At 39.9% G+C, this 17,448-nt stretch overlaps 1 protein-coding gene across 3 annotated transcripts in view; it reads right to left on the bottom strand.

Annotated features, from left to right (window-relative positions):
- Window positions 1-5,264: 5,264 nt before the first annotated feature.
- The window catches only part of LOC124143933 (serine/threonine-protein kinase PAK 5-like), a 30,367-nt gene continuing 18,183 nt past the window's right edge, over window positions 5,265-17,448 (bottom strand). For all 3 annotated transcript variants that reach the window (XM_046513094.2, XM_048403941.1, XM_048403940.1), the window contains 5 exons: window positions 16,071-16,204; window positions 15,457-15,583; window positions 15,185-15,310; window positions 14,068-14,202; window positions 5,265-12,716 (listed from right to left, as the gene is read on the bottom strand). In XM_046513094.2, coding sequence (XP_046369050.2) covers window positions 12,555-12,716; window positions 14,068-14,202; window positions 15,185-15,310; window positions 15,457-15,583; window positions 16,071-16,204 — 684 coding nt within the window. In that variant the 3' untranslated portion in view covers window positions 5,265-12,554. The remainder of the gene's footprint in view (window positions 12,717-14,067; window positions 14,203-15,184; window positions 15,311-15,456; window positions 15,584-16,070; window positions 16,205-17,448) is intronic.

Below are 17,448 nucleotides of genomic sequence, written 5' to 3' on the forward strand. Positions count from 1 at the left end.
GATCGAAACTAAAATCGATAATGGGGGATACCTTTTCCTAATACACTTCTAGAAACAAAATCTATTTTGCGTATCAGTATCGACATATTGACATTTTCTCCATTGAAATTTAAAAAAACAATTATTTAAAAATAATTTAACATCAAACGGGACTATGCTTCTATACTTTGAGTCGGCATGAAGATTTCATTCAGTTGTGTTCGGGTGTAACACTCGGAAGGAATGAACTCGTTTATACATCGACCGCCGCCATCAATGTGTGGAAGGACAATATCGTAATCTAAATCTATAGCACAGCATAATAAAGTTTTTAATACAAGAATAAATTGCATGTCGGTTGAGACTCATATCGGATGCTCCATTTGGCTTTCGAAAAAGACAAAAAACAAGAAATGTTAAATCGTACATAGTTATGTTGCAGTAAGCTATCCATGCAGAGATAAAATGCAATAATGACGCATATATTTCGCTCTGTCCCGACAATGTTTTGCTGATAAACGTAGGGAAATCCACTTATAACATAATTAGAAAGAACGGTAAAACTGTTTCTATTAACATCCCATATTCGCCACGGTGGCATAAAAGTGTTCGAGTATTGCTGTGTCATATGGCAGCCTTTCAGGGCCACTTGGTTTATTTCCCTTTTCTTGAAATTTCAAAGTAGTAAGTTCAAATTTCAAGATGCTAAGTTGAAATTTTAAGATACTACGTTGAAACGTCAAGTTAAAAATCAACTTATCATCTTGATATTTCAAGATAATTACCTTGAAATTTCAACTTTGTATATATCTTGAAATTTCAAGATAGTAAGTTGAAATTTCAAGATGCTTTGTTGAAATTTTAAGATACTACGTTGAAATGTCAAGTTAAAAATCAACTTATTATCTTGATATATCAAGATAATGCCCTTGAAATTTCACCTTTGAATATATCTTGAAAGTTCAACAAAGCATCTTGAATTTTCAACTTAGTATAAATTTCAACTTCGCATCGAAATTTCAACATAGTCTGTATCAAATTATGTTGAAATTTCAACTTAGTATCTAGAAATTTCAAGAAAAATAACAAATGGCTCCAAATGGCCAGTCAGCAATATTCCAGATACTATGGCCTGTAAATAATCACTCAACGGCAGTGTGAAGCCCCAGAATTAGTATCATAAAACGTACGGTTCGGTATAGTGTAAGCCAGACAGTCTGATGCCCCCCCCCCCCCCCCCCCCCCCACCCCCCCCCACCCCCCCCCCACCCCCCCACCCCCCCCCCCCCCCCCCACCCCCACCCCCCACCAAAAAAACAAAAAAAAACAAACCAAAAACAACACACACATACACATTCTTTTGAAAACCAAATGTAGTAAGTTGTAGAGAATCCCCCCACCAACCGATTGGGAGGGGATTTGATATTTTGGACCCCTCCCAATTCAAAATGCTAGATCCGCCCTTGTCGGTTCTATGGTAGTTTTACACGGATACATATTTGTCCATCACAGAACATTACAGTTGCCTAGAAACACAAGTCAGATCTCTCGCTGTCTACAGCCGACACTGAGTGTGTTGATGTGCGTGTATTAGGATTCACCTTGTTTATTAACGGCACGAGCCAGCTGTTGCAGACAGTAATGGCAAACTGTTTTTAACAAAATAAATTCATGTTTTATAAAAATTAATTTGCCTTTTGTACGTGGGTTGTTTTGTTTGTTGTTTAACGCTGCATTCCGCAATATTCCATCCAGTGTTTATTCCGGGTTTAACAGGTACCCAGCAACCTATGCTGGTTGTAAGAGCAGACTAAATGGATCGGGTGGTCACGCTCGGTGGCAAGGTCGATGTATTGAATGTCATCGTATCCCGACAGCATCAGTGAATGAGTGAGTGAGTTGGATTTTACGCCGTTTTTAGCAATAATCCAGCAAAAACACGGCGGGGGACACCAGAAATGGGCTTCACACATTGTACCCATGTGGGGAATCGAACCCGGGCCGTCAGCGTGTCGCGTGAACGCTTTAAACATTAGGATACCCCATTGAACCCCGACAGCATGAATCGTTGCTTACAATTTCAACGACAGTGTTGTCTGTTCTAGAATAAAACATATACAGGCTCACTTCATGTAGCTGGAATATTGCTGAGAGACTTTAAGCAACTGACAAACAACAATATTCCTGCTATATGACGGCGGCCTCTAAATAGTCGGTGTACGTGTATGTGTTTGTGTGGCTGCTTGTGCTAGTCCGGACTGATGCCGATTTATAGTGCTGGCTCACTTCGATACCATGCCGCAGTTTAACATGAATACCCCACTCAGACACAGTGTACTGACTCCGAGCCGACCAGGCCTTGTTTTAGCCCCTTAATGCCGAGCGCCAGACAGGGTAACAACAAGTACCATCTTTTAACGTCTTTTGGTATGACGCGGCCGGGGATCGAACCCCGGAACTTCCGCTCTCCGGGCGGACGCTCTACCACTAGACCACGGAGGCGGTCTCTAAATATTCGAGTCTGGTCTAGATGTGAGGTGAGGTGAAATGTGGTTTAACGTCGCGTCCAAGATTATTGCACTTATATAGCGACGTGCATGCAAATGTGTCTGTGTGTGTGTGTGGCTGCTTTGTACTAGTCCGGACTGATGCCGATTTATAGTGCTAGCCCACTGAGATACCATGCCGCAGTTTAACATGAATACCCCACTCAGACACAGTATACTGACTCCGAGCCGACCAGTCCTTGTTTTAGCCCCTTATGCCGAGCGCTAGACAGGGTAACAACAAATACCATCTTTTAACGTCTTTTGGTATGACGCGGCAAGGGATCGAACCCCGAACCTTCCGCTCTCCGGGCGGACGCTCTACCACTAGAACACGGAGGCGGTCGAGTCTGGTCTAGATAAAACGGAGGTTGATATTATGAGAAACAGCCGACACTGTCGGGCTGCAACACACGCAATGAACCACGTCTGACCACCTGGTCCATTTAGTCGCGAGTGCAGGTTGCTGTGGAACTAATCAAACTTGGAATCCTCACAGCTTTGTTTGTTTGTTTGTTGTTTAACGCCGCACACAGTATTATTCCAGCTATATGACGGCGGTCTGTAAGTAATTGAATCTGGTCCAGACAACCAAGTGATTGACATCATGAGCATCGATCTACGCAATTGAGATACGATGACATGCATCAACCAAGTCAGCGAGCCTGACCACCCGATCTCGTTAGTCGCCTCAACGGCAAGCATGGGTTGCTGAAGACCTATACTAACCCGGAATCTTCACGGGAGTCAAAGCTGTTAAAGGTCCAATTATATCGAGAACCAAGAAAATTACATGCTCCGCGTCGATGCTAGTTACAGACCAACGAGTGGACGGGTCTCACGTCTTTGAAACGGAAGGGACACCATGTGTGTGGAGACATATTTCAGCAATATCATGGTGGGGCACCAGAAACAGACTTCACACCATGTGGGTAATCGAAACCGGGCCTTCGGGGTGACGAAACTATTAGGGGGCCACCCTACCGCCATACAGGTTCTTTCGCCGCCCGGGGCGGTCGGGTAGCCTAGTGGTTAAAGCGTTCGCTCGTCACGCCGAAGACCCGGGTTCGATTCCCGACACGGGTACAATGTGTGAAGCCCATTTCTGGTGTCCCCCGCCGTGATATTGCTGGAATATTGCTAAAAGCGGCGTAAAATCATACTCACTCACTCACTCTTTCGCCGCCCTGGTTGCTGTGCGAGTTCATAGCGTGTTCGGAAAACCCCAGATCAGTGGTGTTAAGAGAACATCAAAATACTCTTTGCAGAACATTACCAAATTACCAGATGACTGACAGTTATCGTGACGTGGACAAACCTGTTGCTTTGATCCTGAAACTTTCATCTTCTTACCGCTGTAATTTCTTTAACATTCTCACTGTGTGGTCACTTCGGTTTTGATGACATGTAATCGATATATTAATATAAATATATTCCGTTTAATATTAAATCCCTCTAACATCCTTGAACCTACAGGGGCGTTTGTCAAATACAGCCTACAACTGGCTCTTTTGAACATGGTTACATTTGGCCAGACACTTGTGGTAGGTCGTATTACAAATTTAAATTAAACTCTTTCAACAGAATTTAAGTTGGGGGGATGGGGGGGCTTTGATATTTAAATGGGTCAGAATAATAACTTAGTAAGAGTTCTATCTGTCTGTCGTGATTTTGTTTTAAAATATTAACAAAATTTAATGCACTCCATGTTTCATTGCAGCTTTTCAGTCGATGCCAAATATTTATGAGATTATTTTATTATCAAAACGAATTTTACTGTCGGCGGCATTAGCACAACTTTCAATGCTGATTTTATTTGTTTTCCCAAACATTTTAAGATCAGCGGATCAGCAAACCATGTACAAAAAATGTTAGGCCTTACAACGAAATCGTTAGGATCACAGACAATGAAAAAAGGGCCCAGATTCCTTGTTTCTAGTCAGTGAGGGGACGGTCGGGTAGCCTAATTGTTAAAGCGTTCGCTCGTCGCGCCGAAGACCCGGGTTCGATTCCCGAAATGGGTTCAATGGGTTTCAGTTTAACTCCGAGGAGTCCAGTACTTGTTTTAGCCCCTTGATGCCGAGATCCAGGCTGGGTAACAATAAGTACCATCCTTTAACGTCTTTGGGTATGACGCGGCCGGGAATGTTATCCCCAACCTTTCGGCTTTCTCAGGATGATAAAGACAGTGGATAAGTTTCGATTTTATTTAAACAGAATTTTAGTTATACCACCTCATGTCGTTAAAGCCCGAAGCAATGCAGGTGTTAGACCATACAACTTTGATGAAACCCACAAGCAAGGGTATGGAATCAGGATCTGAACCCATGATAAAAAAATTCTCGCATATCTAAGGGAAGCAATTCTACATAAATTAGACCATACCTGCCCCTTTGTCAATTATTAAGAAATATTCAGTGGTTAAGAGTCAATATTTGTTTGTTTGTTGTTTAACGCTGCACTCAGCAATATTCCAGCCATATGACGGCGGTCTGTAAATAATCGAGTCTGGACCAGTCAATCCAGTGATTGACATCATGAGCATCGATCCATGCAATTGGGATACGATGACATGCATCAACAACTCGCCCAGCCAAGTTAGTCGCCTCTTACCACAAGCATTGTCACCTCTTATAACAAGCATGGGTTGCTGAAGACCTATTCTATCCCGGATCTTCAAGGGTCAGACAGTCAATAATAAAGTATCAATGATGGAGAAACACAGCACAAACACACAACCAATGTTATACAAATATCTTTATTGCCATTAGTGTGTTATATGTGTCTATTTCACAGTAGGCTCGGGGGTGTAGCTGATGCTATTTTCATCTAAGCTCCATCTAGAGTTATTTTGAAAACTAAAAGCCTGCTGTAGCTGTGCCTATACAATAATGTACAACATAGCAATAATCAGGCTTGTAGCACAACCTGTGAAATAAGGATCACAATGAGGGTTTTCATCAAGAAAATTATCATCAATTAATCTTATCGTAACAACAGATATATACGTCATAGGTGATATATGTCTTTTACCAAGTTTTACTGAGAACTTACAAATCTTAAACCTGAAATAAAGAAGATCATTCATTCAAATATCCTTATGTGAAATATATGTACCTATTTCATGAACATAAAACAGGTATATTACATGAGAAAAGCGTTTTGCTAATATATGCTTAAACATACAATGAAAAGACTTTTAATGCACCTAATGTAACTGACTGGTTCTGGTCTGTTCTTGAACAGTTTCTTCAGGTGTTACATTCACTAGAGCTTACAAAGAGAACCCACTTCAGCAACCCGTACCTTAAGACAGTTTCTTTGATGACTACACCAACTTAAACATTACAGTATACAGAAAACAGTTCAGTAAGATCTTCGCTACATTTCAAAATGAGATATCTATCACAACAAAATTCCACGAAGAACCACAGTAAAAGTGTTCATACAACAGGAGGAGCACAACCAAAGTACAGTGATATCACAACTACCTCCAATTAAAGCATTATGGAATCTGATAATCAATATTTCGTTAATGTATATTTGTACTATGAAAACCCAATCAAAGGGGGACAACTCTGAAAGATCTATATTGGCAAGAATGAAGTATATCTGTGAAGTTTCAAAAGCTATGGGATACAATACATTAATTCCTCTAATAGAAGTGATGAAAAGATGCACAAAGGGCAGCCTTAGATTGAAAGTTGTTTTTACTAAATAAGGGCAATGCCCAACCATGGCCCAGTCAATATTAACATGTATACTTAAAGTGAAAAATATAAACTGCTATAATTTAAATATGTGATTTAACCCTAATAATATGCCCATACTTGATTGAAAAAATAAATTCTTGAAAGTATTTTATTTCTACCACTGAATTCTACATTACAGAACGAGCAATAAATTTGTATATACATACTTACAATAATATTTTCACTGGCATCATAGATAAAACACATCAATCTTGACTAAAACAGCTAATATACTTCATAAATGATCATATATAGAAAAAATAATTATTCATAATTATGAGGCAACAAAAGGATGATAATTACAAAAAGGCAGCATCAGAGCAATGATATGTATGAAAAGTAAAAATTAATAATTCACAATTTTTTATAATACAATAGCTATCATTTTAAGTTGGTTCAAAGTAGAAGCAGCTCTCTAAAACTATAAAATCTAGCAACACTGATCAGATCAAAATGTGTCGTTCAAACGTTTCTGTACAGTTAGACAATAAGTTACTTGCTGCATTAACAAAAGCATTCACCGTCTAGTCCATCTACCTACCTACTCTGTGTTGCTATATTACGATTTAATTCAAATATTCTGACTATTTGTCACACGACCTAAGCATGGCACAATTGAAACTACATAGAGTTGATGGTAAAGACATTACCATCATTACCCATGTGTGTAGTTTTCTCGATATGTTAATGTTAACAAATAAAATGATCTTATGAAGTCCTGTAACCTTTACTTTTTGATTCTAACAGCCATTATATTTCCTTGAGAGATATGTACATAATTGATGACGTTGCAAACTAAACTATTACACAGTCTCATTGAAATGAGATCTTAGTTCTGGCTACTGCTAAAGAAAGACCTTTCGACATCCCACTACGGGTCACATCAGAACGACTCATCAGAGCGTTGCTTACCAGATCGGGAAAGTGATAGTTGGTGTTTGTTTTCTAATCCTGCAACCTGTAAGATAACACGGTCTTCTGAACGATGGGCTTTACGATATCTAAGGACGGATGAGACTTTCCATAGCCATGGGAAGTACTGCCATATAATGTCAGCCCTCTGACGTTCCAAAATGTTCTTTTGTTCAGTTTTCAAATTTTGAATCGAGAACTTTGTCAAAATGTAGTCTGGAATGGAAGTTGCAAGTTTGAAACTAGTGCCATAAAGCTTGAGAGGGCTGCTTTCTGATTGGCTAATGTTGATTTCTTGTGAGTCATTTCATTTGTCGGTTAAAGATTGCGAAAGGTATTCTGTTATGACCTGTAATGGGTTGTCCTAAGATCTTTGTGTAGCAGTAGCAAACACTTTGATCAAATTTTAATGAGATTCACTATTTCATTGATATCGTGAAGATAAATATTCACGTTTCTCCAAACAATAGCTTCCAAATACAAAGCAGCAATCCACACTGACCAAACTGAGGCAACTGATAGCTGACATGTGAACAATGAGTACACACAAAGCATATGCAAGTGAGTGAGTTAATGTTTAACATCCCATTGGCAATATCACAGCCAAATAGCGACCGTTTAGTATATGCAGTACATATGAAGACAGTTACAGAAGTATGATGAGTGAGTAACTGCTTTGAACATTATATCAGTAAGTGTGTCGGCTTGTTGTGAAAGGGGACCCCATGACACAGGCTGCAGATGCTTACCCCCTGGTGTAACCCATGTACACTGGTATGTGGTGACAAACCAAGGATCATCTTCAACATGATTCTGGCATTCAAACCCTGGATTGCCGCAGATGTTAACCACTTCGATTGAACCCATGACAACCAGGGTGAGAACCAGAGTGAATCTGGGCGACAATCTGCGAATCCTGTCATGCATAAGGGATGCAACTCTGCTTCAAGTGCTGGTGTGCATTTGATCACTGGTATGAAGGAGATGGCAATGTACAATGTGATTAATACACAAATCATGACTTCCCTTTGTTTAATAACTGATGATCTGAGAAACCCAAACCTATGGTTACCATGGTTAGAATCAGCTATAATCATTAAAAACACGCTATTCTACAGCTGTACAAAATGAGTTTACAAAATGGTCAGGTTAGAAATAGCACATTTGTCCTGTAAAAATATATATGTATACTTATAGAACTGCTATTCATTCCAAGTTTAGGATACCGGTATGATTATATATATACTATCTACAGCAATACATCAGACAGATGGGGCAAAAAATGCAATAACAGGATAAAGTGGTATACTGTTCTACTGTACATACACAGAATGTAGAACATTGTTCTATTGTGAATACACACAATGTAGAAAGTTACTTGTGTACAGGAATATACACAATACTTCCAGTTTCTGTAATGCTTTGTGAAGGTTAAAAGAACCAAAACTAAGATCACATTTTGCTCTCCTTAATATTTGCATGTGATTAATTAGTATGGCATTCATCAATATTAAATGTTACAGATATATTGTCAGTACTTCAAGGGTATAGGTACACGACATTCCTCCATCACAAGTGAATACAGACTTTGCCTGATATGTGGTGTAACATCAATGCATGCCTCATTTAGTCAGGTAATGAAATGAGTTGGTGTGCAACTCACCGAGCTTTCAAGGCAAATCCTGGCCTGATATTGAAGTGATATGGAGGGCAGAAAATATGGGTTATGGGACATGTTGCACACAATGCCAAGTAACAAACATTGTCATTTGTGTTGTAGAGCAAGCACCCATTGGTCTGAGAGATAGGTCGATTTGTTTTTGTTTGTTTGTTCGTTCTTTAACACCGCACTCAGCAATATTCAAGCGGTCTGTAAATAATCCAGTCTTGACCAGACAATCCAGTGATTGACATCATGAGCATCAATCCATGCAATTGGTTTACAATGATATGCATCAACAAAGTCAGCACGTCTGACCACTCGATCCCGATAGTTGCCTCTTACGACAAGCATAGTCGCCTTTTACAGCAAGCATGGGTTGCTGAATAACTTTCTACTCCGGATCTTCACGGGTCATGTCAATTTGTTGTTCAATTTGTTGCCGAATTAGCGAGTACACTGAAATGCAGGGATAGGCACCATTGTTTATATCCAACTAGTCCACAGCTCATTTAGGACAAGAAGTTAATGTAAAAAAGCTTCAGTTTTGGAGAAACAACTAGTCCCTCTACATTTTCACTGGTCTCAGGCAGACAACTGGCGCTGTTTATTGCTGCAATCGGCCGCATGTACTCATTGATGATGGAGGAGCATTTGTAAACCAACCCTTGAAGTACTGACGATGGAACAGGTGAGGCTACACGATCAAGGTAGAAACAGGACCACTTACACCAGTGGAAGAATTCAATTCAGATAGGACTCCATCTTTGGTTAAAGCCATGGGCATGTCTCTACAAGGAGTGTCACTTATTTATTATTCCAATGAGTTATCAACTTTAAGGAAGCTGACATCATATGTGCAGCTAAATAAGTTCATGTTTCCAGATATCTTTTAACTTCCATACAGTACATATAGTTTAGATATTTCAAAACCATCAGAACTATAAATGTAATTCTTTTTTAAAATCCCAAACAGCCCAGCTATTAGATTCAATTCTTCTATCATTAAATATTGATACAAAAAGATTATATCTTACAATACACATCAGAATGTACTCTGGGAATGTCTTTGAAATACATCTTTGATGTATTCAGTTTCTAAAGAAACATTATTTTTATCACACCACCAAAGATAATATTTTGCAGTCCTGAAAACAAAACACTTTCACATTTGATAACATAATATCGTAATCTTCATTTTAACCTCACGTGAACTAAATTCATACATAAGATACATATTATGTTTGAGATGTTAAGAAAATAACTTTGGTTAACTCTATCGCAGGTTATAAGTCTTGGCTATAGGAGTATTTTGATCATCAAGGATTACAGCATACAATGCTAATATCAAGACATGAAATTAGGAAATTCTATATACACATTACTTTTCACAGAGATTATGAACAAGGAGTTGTAAATCTGTCATGAATGTAACGCACCACAATCACCTGATGACAACTTACGATCATTTCCCATCACTGAAGTCAGTTAATTAAATTTTGCTCGGATATGTGCGCAAGATGGGATCAGTCCAAATGGTGTTGGTGACGGAACATTTCTTAAAGATTGATGGAATGATCTGTTGCAGGACCTCAGCACTACTGCGCTATGCTGCGCCGCACAGCAGAGCTCACTGGCAATGATTCACATATCAAGACGGAACTAGGATGAAAATTTAAGACACTTAGTACAAGAGAAATGCTTAAATCGAATGTGTTTATCAAAATATTCCTGTAAAATCTGGACTGGTTTGCATAAGGTTGTGCGATTTGTTGTCAAATAGCACTGCTGTATAAAACCAAGGCAAGATCAACGACCATGATTTGGTTTTGTTAAGATATTGCCATACTTGCATACTGGGCTGTGATTGTCGTACTGCTCACAAAACAACACTTTTTGGTCCTATGATGGTCTACACGCCGTACAGACACGAAGCACAAATTGGTCAGGTTGAGATTGCACCTGTCACATTAAATGTTTAACAGACGTTTACTCGCTTTTATTCCTAAAAATGTAGCAAGTGCCATTGTTTTTCTTCATATTATTGACCATGGTCCAATTTGATAACACGACCTTAGTGCAAAGACTGTCATAAGTCTATCATTAAAGTATGGGAATTACGATCGTGTTAGCATTAAGATCGCTTGGTCGAATGGGGCCCTGTTCATCCCAGGTCAGAGCAATGTTCCACAAAGCCATCTTAGCCCTATGTCTGTCGTATGTCTAGAGTTACGACTGTCTTAGCGCAAGATCATTTTGCTGAATGGGGCCCAGGGCATTTGGTCATCTACCGAAAGTCAATAAGTGACAAAATATCAGCCATGGTCAAGCCATGATAAAATAACATTGTTAATTTGATAAAATATAATTATTAATTCACATTGACTTAATCGTGTTATCTTTGTTCATGTTGTCGCAGGTATTTGTACAAACCGTGAACTTGAATGTACACAAATCATGGTCTTTTAATGGGCGGAGTGCAGTGTTATCATGTAGGTGAAGTCTTCATGGATGGAATAGTACAACATGTTGTGAATACAAAACAAATATCCATTTTCTTTACTTTCATAGCAAGTTATCATGTATTTCAAGGCACACTCTGTGACACCAAGTAGTCCACAGTTCTTTGTTGCATAAACCATACTTCATCAGATGTGTAGAAATGTAAAAAAAAATGTGAAACATCAAATCGAGGTATCCATGAAAATGTGGTGATTTGCTTCCTATGTTGAGTTTTGACAGAGCTTACGTTATTGCAGTCGAGGGCAATGGAAACTAATTAACTGTAATTAAGTAGATTTTTATACAGGATACACAGCCCTCTTCCTGCGTAACTTACCATATCTCATGTACCAGTGCTGGAAATAAAGTGGGATCCTGGGGTCCTTGTCATTGGAATCTAGGGACCCTGTCATTGGAATCTAGGGACCCTGTCAACTTTGAACATCAGGGTTACAAAAAGGACACTTTCATGCCTAAATTGTAACTGCATGTACATTTCTTGACAACAGTATGTACAGAACATCATGTTAAACACTGTACAAGGACTGCAAGAGTACAAATGGCAGTCACTGTACAAGGACTGCAGGAGTTCAAACAGTACCCATGTAGTCATATTTGGACTACAGTTTGGACTACAATATATATCTACAGTTGCTCCCTCTTCACTGACTGTCCACCCCAGAGTCCTATCATCTAACCTTTGTTCTTGACTTCATAGTCTTCGTGACAAATGAGAATGATAACATGAAATCATCGTCTGCAGTTCTCTTAAAAACACATCCGAGTAATACTTTCAGTTCACACTGAGCAAGGTTTTGTTTATGCCCTTTAATTCTCGAACCTAAATGAATCTGAACCCTTTTCTGTAATCATGACACACAGCTGTCTTCAATATATCCTCTTCTGATACACCTTGCAAGCTTACACAATACAGGTTATGTAAAACACAGCCCAAAGCCTTCAAGTTCTCAGCATGCTGATAATTGTTAGAAACACACACCCCATACAGTCCATTTACTAAGATAGGGTTACACCACAAGTCTGTAAGCTGGCATATATGGATGTATTTACAGAAAAGGGGTATTCTGGAAGCTGCTATGTCAAAGCCTAAACTCACAACAGGGTTAGGCACAACCTGCCAGGAACACAGGATTAAGATATCTGGTAGATGATGCAAGGAGCTTGAAACACAGACTTGGAACTTCAGCATGGGCTGTTCCTTAAACTCCTCATCAAGGGCATCAGACATGATGGAGGGCCTGCCTCACGTAGGAACGGGTGTTGCATCAGCTCGGCTGCGGTGGCTCTCTGGGTCGGGTCGCGCACCAACATCTTGTCCAGGAAGCCTTGAAGCCTTGGAGAAACCTGGCAAGCAGATTCAAACATAAGGTGAGGTGAGGTGAAATTGGGTTTAACGTCGCCTCCAAGATTATTGCACTTATATAGTGACGTGCATGCACGTGTGTGTGTGTGGCTGCTTGTACTAGTCCGGACTGATGCCGATTTATAGTGCTAGCTCACTGAGATACCATGCCGCAGTTTAACATGAATACCCCACTCAGACACAGTGTACTGACTCCGAGCCGACCAGTCCTTGTTTTAGCCCCTTAATGCCGAGCGCCAGACAGGGTAACAACAAGTACCATCTTTTAACGTCTTTTGGTATGACGCGGCCGGGGATCGAACCCCGGACCTTCCGCTCTCCGGGCGGACGCTCTACCACAAGACCGCGGAGGCGGCTCAAACATAAGTGTTTGTTGTGTATGATTGAGTTGCTGAATGAATGTTGTTTGACATGTTTAATGTATTGTACGGTATTCCAGCCCCATCATGGAGAACTTATCCTGTCTACACCAAAGAAATCTGTGTGTGAGTGAGTATGGTTTTACGCTGCTTCAGTGAATATTCCAGTAATCATCACAGCAGGAACACTAGAAATGGGCTTCACACATTCCCTTGCTATTTATTGCTGTGATTTGAAGTTTGGCTCTAAAACTTTTTCCCATAAGGGGAATCAAACCCAGATCTTTGGTGTGACAAGTGAATGCTTTAACCACTAGGCTACCCTGTGAACAAAAACATGAGCAGCTTTAGGGTACGAAGACAGGCAATCAGTCAAGTCACAGAGCTTGACCACCCACCCTCCTGTTTTAGCTGATGCTTGTGACAAGCATGGGGTAATGAAAAGGGACCAAATCTGACCTCGAATCCACAAAGGTTTAGAAATGACATTTGAGTGAGTGAGTATGGTTGTACGCCACTTTTAGCAATATTCCAGCAATGTCACGGCAGGAAATGGAAATGAAATTTGAATGGACATGGGAGCACATCAGTTGTAACATTGTTTTAATGGTGGTCATATGTGCCTTACTTTCTGAAAAAGAAAAGCTAAGTAAGTAATATGTATCTAAAAAAAACATATTGTTTCACCGACTTTGTGAATTACATCAGTAACACAACAGCTATCTTTCAACAAATAATTATTTAATAATAAAACACTAGAATAATGATGGAAGGTTGGGTTAAAACTATTAACTGCTGCAAACAAGAAGTTTGGTCATTATAACATTAGCAATTACCAGAGCAACAGCTTCTTTGGCGATGACTAGCCAAGGGAAGTAACTGTGGATTTAATCGTAAAATATGCATAGACCAGGTTATTTTGTCACCTTTCTGAAACAATAAGGGGCCAGAAAGGGTGTTAGTGTCCTCTCACCTTGTGCGTGTTCTTCAGTTTTGGGGGAGGCATGTCTCTGATGCGCCTCATGGCTTGCAGAGGGGGTTCGTTGAAGAATGGTGGTTCTCCATCTATCATCTCGATAACCATGATGCCCATGGACCAAATGTCCACCTGCACAATCACACGAAACATCAGTCAGTCAGTGAGTCAGTCAGTGAGTGAACTAGGATTTGTGCCAATGATCATCGCATTCTGGCACGCCTTAGGGGTGCAACTCACGGTAAATTGTGTTCCACTTTTACACGCCTGGGCAAACCGTACCCACACACCAGTTCAGTACAAAATGTGATTTGATACTGGAACGTCCTGCCATGCTGATCATATCAATTTAAAGAAAAAGATCTTTATCTTTAGCCATGCTGATCATATGTATTTTAGAGAGAAAGACAATTTCTCTTGATATCTGGTAAGTTGATATAACATAAGGTCCTGACATAACAATGACATAACAATTTGATCCGTAGCCATGCTGATAATATGAATTAAAAGTGAAAGGACATTTCCCTTGATCTCGGGTAAGCTTGTTTGTTTGTTTGTTGTGTAACGCCACACATGGCAATATTCCAGCCATATTATAGCAGTCTGTAAATAATTGAGTCTGGACAAGACAATCAAGTGATTCATATCATGAGCATCGATCTACGCATTTGGGATACAATGACATGCATCAAGCAAGTCAGCGAGCCTGAACGCCCGATCCCATTAGCCACCTCTTACGACGAGCATAGTCAAGCTCGAGTTGCTGAAGACCTGTTCAAACCAGGATCTTAACTTAGGTACAAGCATGGGTAGACGAAGACCTATTCTAACCCGGATCTTCACAGGGGTACAAGCATGAGCTGCTGTAGACCTATTCCAACAGTAATCTTCACGGGGGTACAAGCATGGGTTGCTGTAGACCTATTATAAACCGGATCTTCACAGGGGTCTTGATGCACAAAGGGTCTAGAATATTTTCCTTAAACTTTAACTATTTTACAGCACCATTAAAGTCACAGTGATGTAAGTTATTTATTCACTATGCTGACAAGATAGCACATGGCTAATTCTATCAGATGAAATAGATGCATGTCAAGTCCACAATTTGCCTTACCTCTGGGCCATACGGAAGGCGGGATATTACTTCTGGTGCCATCCAGTACGGTGTTCCTACCAGCGACTTCCTCTTCTGAAGCTCCATAGTAACTTGAGCACAGAAACCAAAATCTGACAGTTTCACCTGAAATTTAAGGCATATTGTGAGTGAGGTTCCGACTTATTTCAGTTTTCAAATGGCATGACCACAGCATGATGCTACAGGCTGGATGCATCAATCTACAGACATGATTAATAATATAACTCAGATTAACACCAATCCGAACTTACTTTTCCATCATGTGACAGCAGTATGGAGTCGGACTTGATGTCCCGATGGATGACCCCGTGGGAGTGGAGGAAGGCCAGGGCTTTCAGACAGGCCCGACACACTGTTGCTATCTGCACCTCGTCCATCCTGGCAACAAAAGCATGCTACACATACTGGCACAGTACATCAGCAAAACACACAATGTTGATGCTTTATTCAGTTATAATATGGGCAGAGAGTGTAAGTACTAAAACATAAGTTATCAATACAGTTCAGTTTGTTAGAGTTCATCTGACAGTCTGACGACTGATTCTTTTTACACATTGTAAAACAAGTAGGGGACATAACTCTGTACTGGATGATGCAGTATCTTAAACTACTGGGCCAAGTCCCTTGTCATTATGTCCAAATGTTAGCAGTCTATTTGTTCTGTGAATAACTCATCCACTGAGAATTATTTTTCAGGCCATAAGGTGTTCATGGCAGTTTTTAACACTGAAAATCCTTTTAAAACCCTTCTCAACATTTAGTTAATGAGAAAACCAACATTTTCAACAATTGGATAGTAAAAACATGAATTTTTAATGCTTTATGACTTATGTTTCTGATAAACATAAGATCCCGCTGTCCTTACCTGCTGTGTGTGACAATATCGGTGAGCGCCCCTCCTTCCATGAACTCCATGACGACCCACAGCTCATCTAGCACTAAGTAACTGTTGTACATATCTACAATGTTGGGGTGATGGTAGTCTCTCATCACAACCACCTGTAGCACAAGGAACAGCATCATGGAGACCATCTTGCATTAACTTCTGTCATACATACAGCCCTAGAAATATTTTTTGAACAATAGTCCGGAGGACAAGTGGTAACTTTTCTTCACAAGTCCTCATATTTTGTAGCTAGTCCTGCTTGAATGAGACAAAGATGTTGACTGTGTTTACTTGTTTCTGTCAGTTTTATAAAGTTCCAATTTGTGCAAAACTGAAGCATTTAGAACTGGTTCAGAATCACAGCCCTAAAATGCTACTATGAGGACTACCAAAACTGGATTTTAACTTGTCCTCAACAAAATTCAGTAGTCCTGGGCTGTACATACAACAACTCTCATGACATACATGAAATTACATTAAAGTTTCACTTAAGGATTGCTGTCTGGTGCAGAGTCGAATCAGTGTCCAAACTTAAGCATGAAAGTCAAGGGATACTTGTCATAATGTTAACTGTTTAGGACTTACATAGTGAATTATTCACCCAAGATTCATATACCTTGCACTGGTAGACACCGCTGAACATGTTCAACTAGACCCCAACCCATTCCAGACTAGTGGCTTATGTAAAACACTTCATTTCGGGAAATAACAACTAGTTCCTCTAGATTTTCACTTGTCTCTGACTAACAGACAAGCAGTCGTGTCTAACTCTGAATAGCGCCGGTAGACACCATTGAACATGTTCAACTTGTCCCCAACCCATTCCAGACTAGTGGCTTATGTAAAACACTACATTTTCAGGAAGCAACAACTAGTTCCTCTAGATTTTCACTTGTCTCTGACTAACGGACTTGTAATCATGTCTAACTCTGCTTGGCAGAAAAAACTGATGGACTGTCTAACTCTGCATAGCAGGGGGGGGAAAAGGACCCCAGGGCCACCCTTAATTTTAACACTGCTAATCATCTGCAGACAGATTTTGAACCAGGGATTCATACTTGGATCCATTTCAGTATTGCCAGGATAACTCAATATATATTCTGGCAAATATATTCAATACAATGTCGTCCAAATTGACCTATGATTGACAATCTCAGTCAGGCGAGATCCTATACACTAAATCTATTACCGGGTATTCTCATTCATGATTACTATATGTTCGGTCAAAACATCAGGTCACTAACTCCAAGTATCTTGTAACCGTAATCTAAAGATGTCACAAGCTTTCACACTGCTCTCAGAATGTACTTTCTGTAACCTTCTGTATCCTTTATATACCATCATCTATTAAGGTAAA

This window comes from Haliotis rufescens, unplaced genomic scaffold (assembly GCF_023055435.1).
Source record: "Haliotis rufescens isolate VD_foot unplaced genomic scaffold, xgHalRufe1.0.p SCAF_3, whole genome shotgun sequence".
NCBI lineage: Eukaryota > Metazoa > Mollusca > Gastropoda > Lepetellida > Haliotidae > Haliotis > Haliotis rufescens.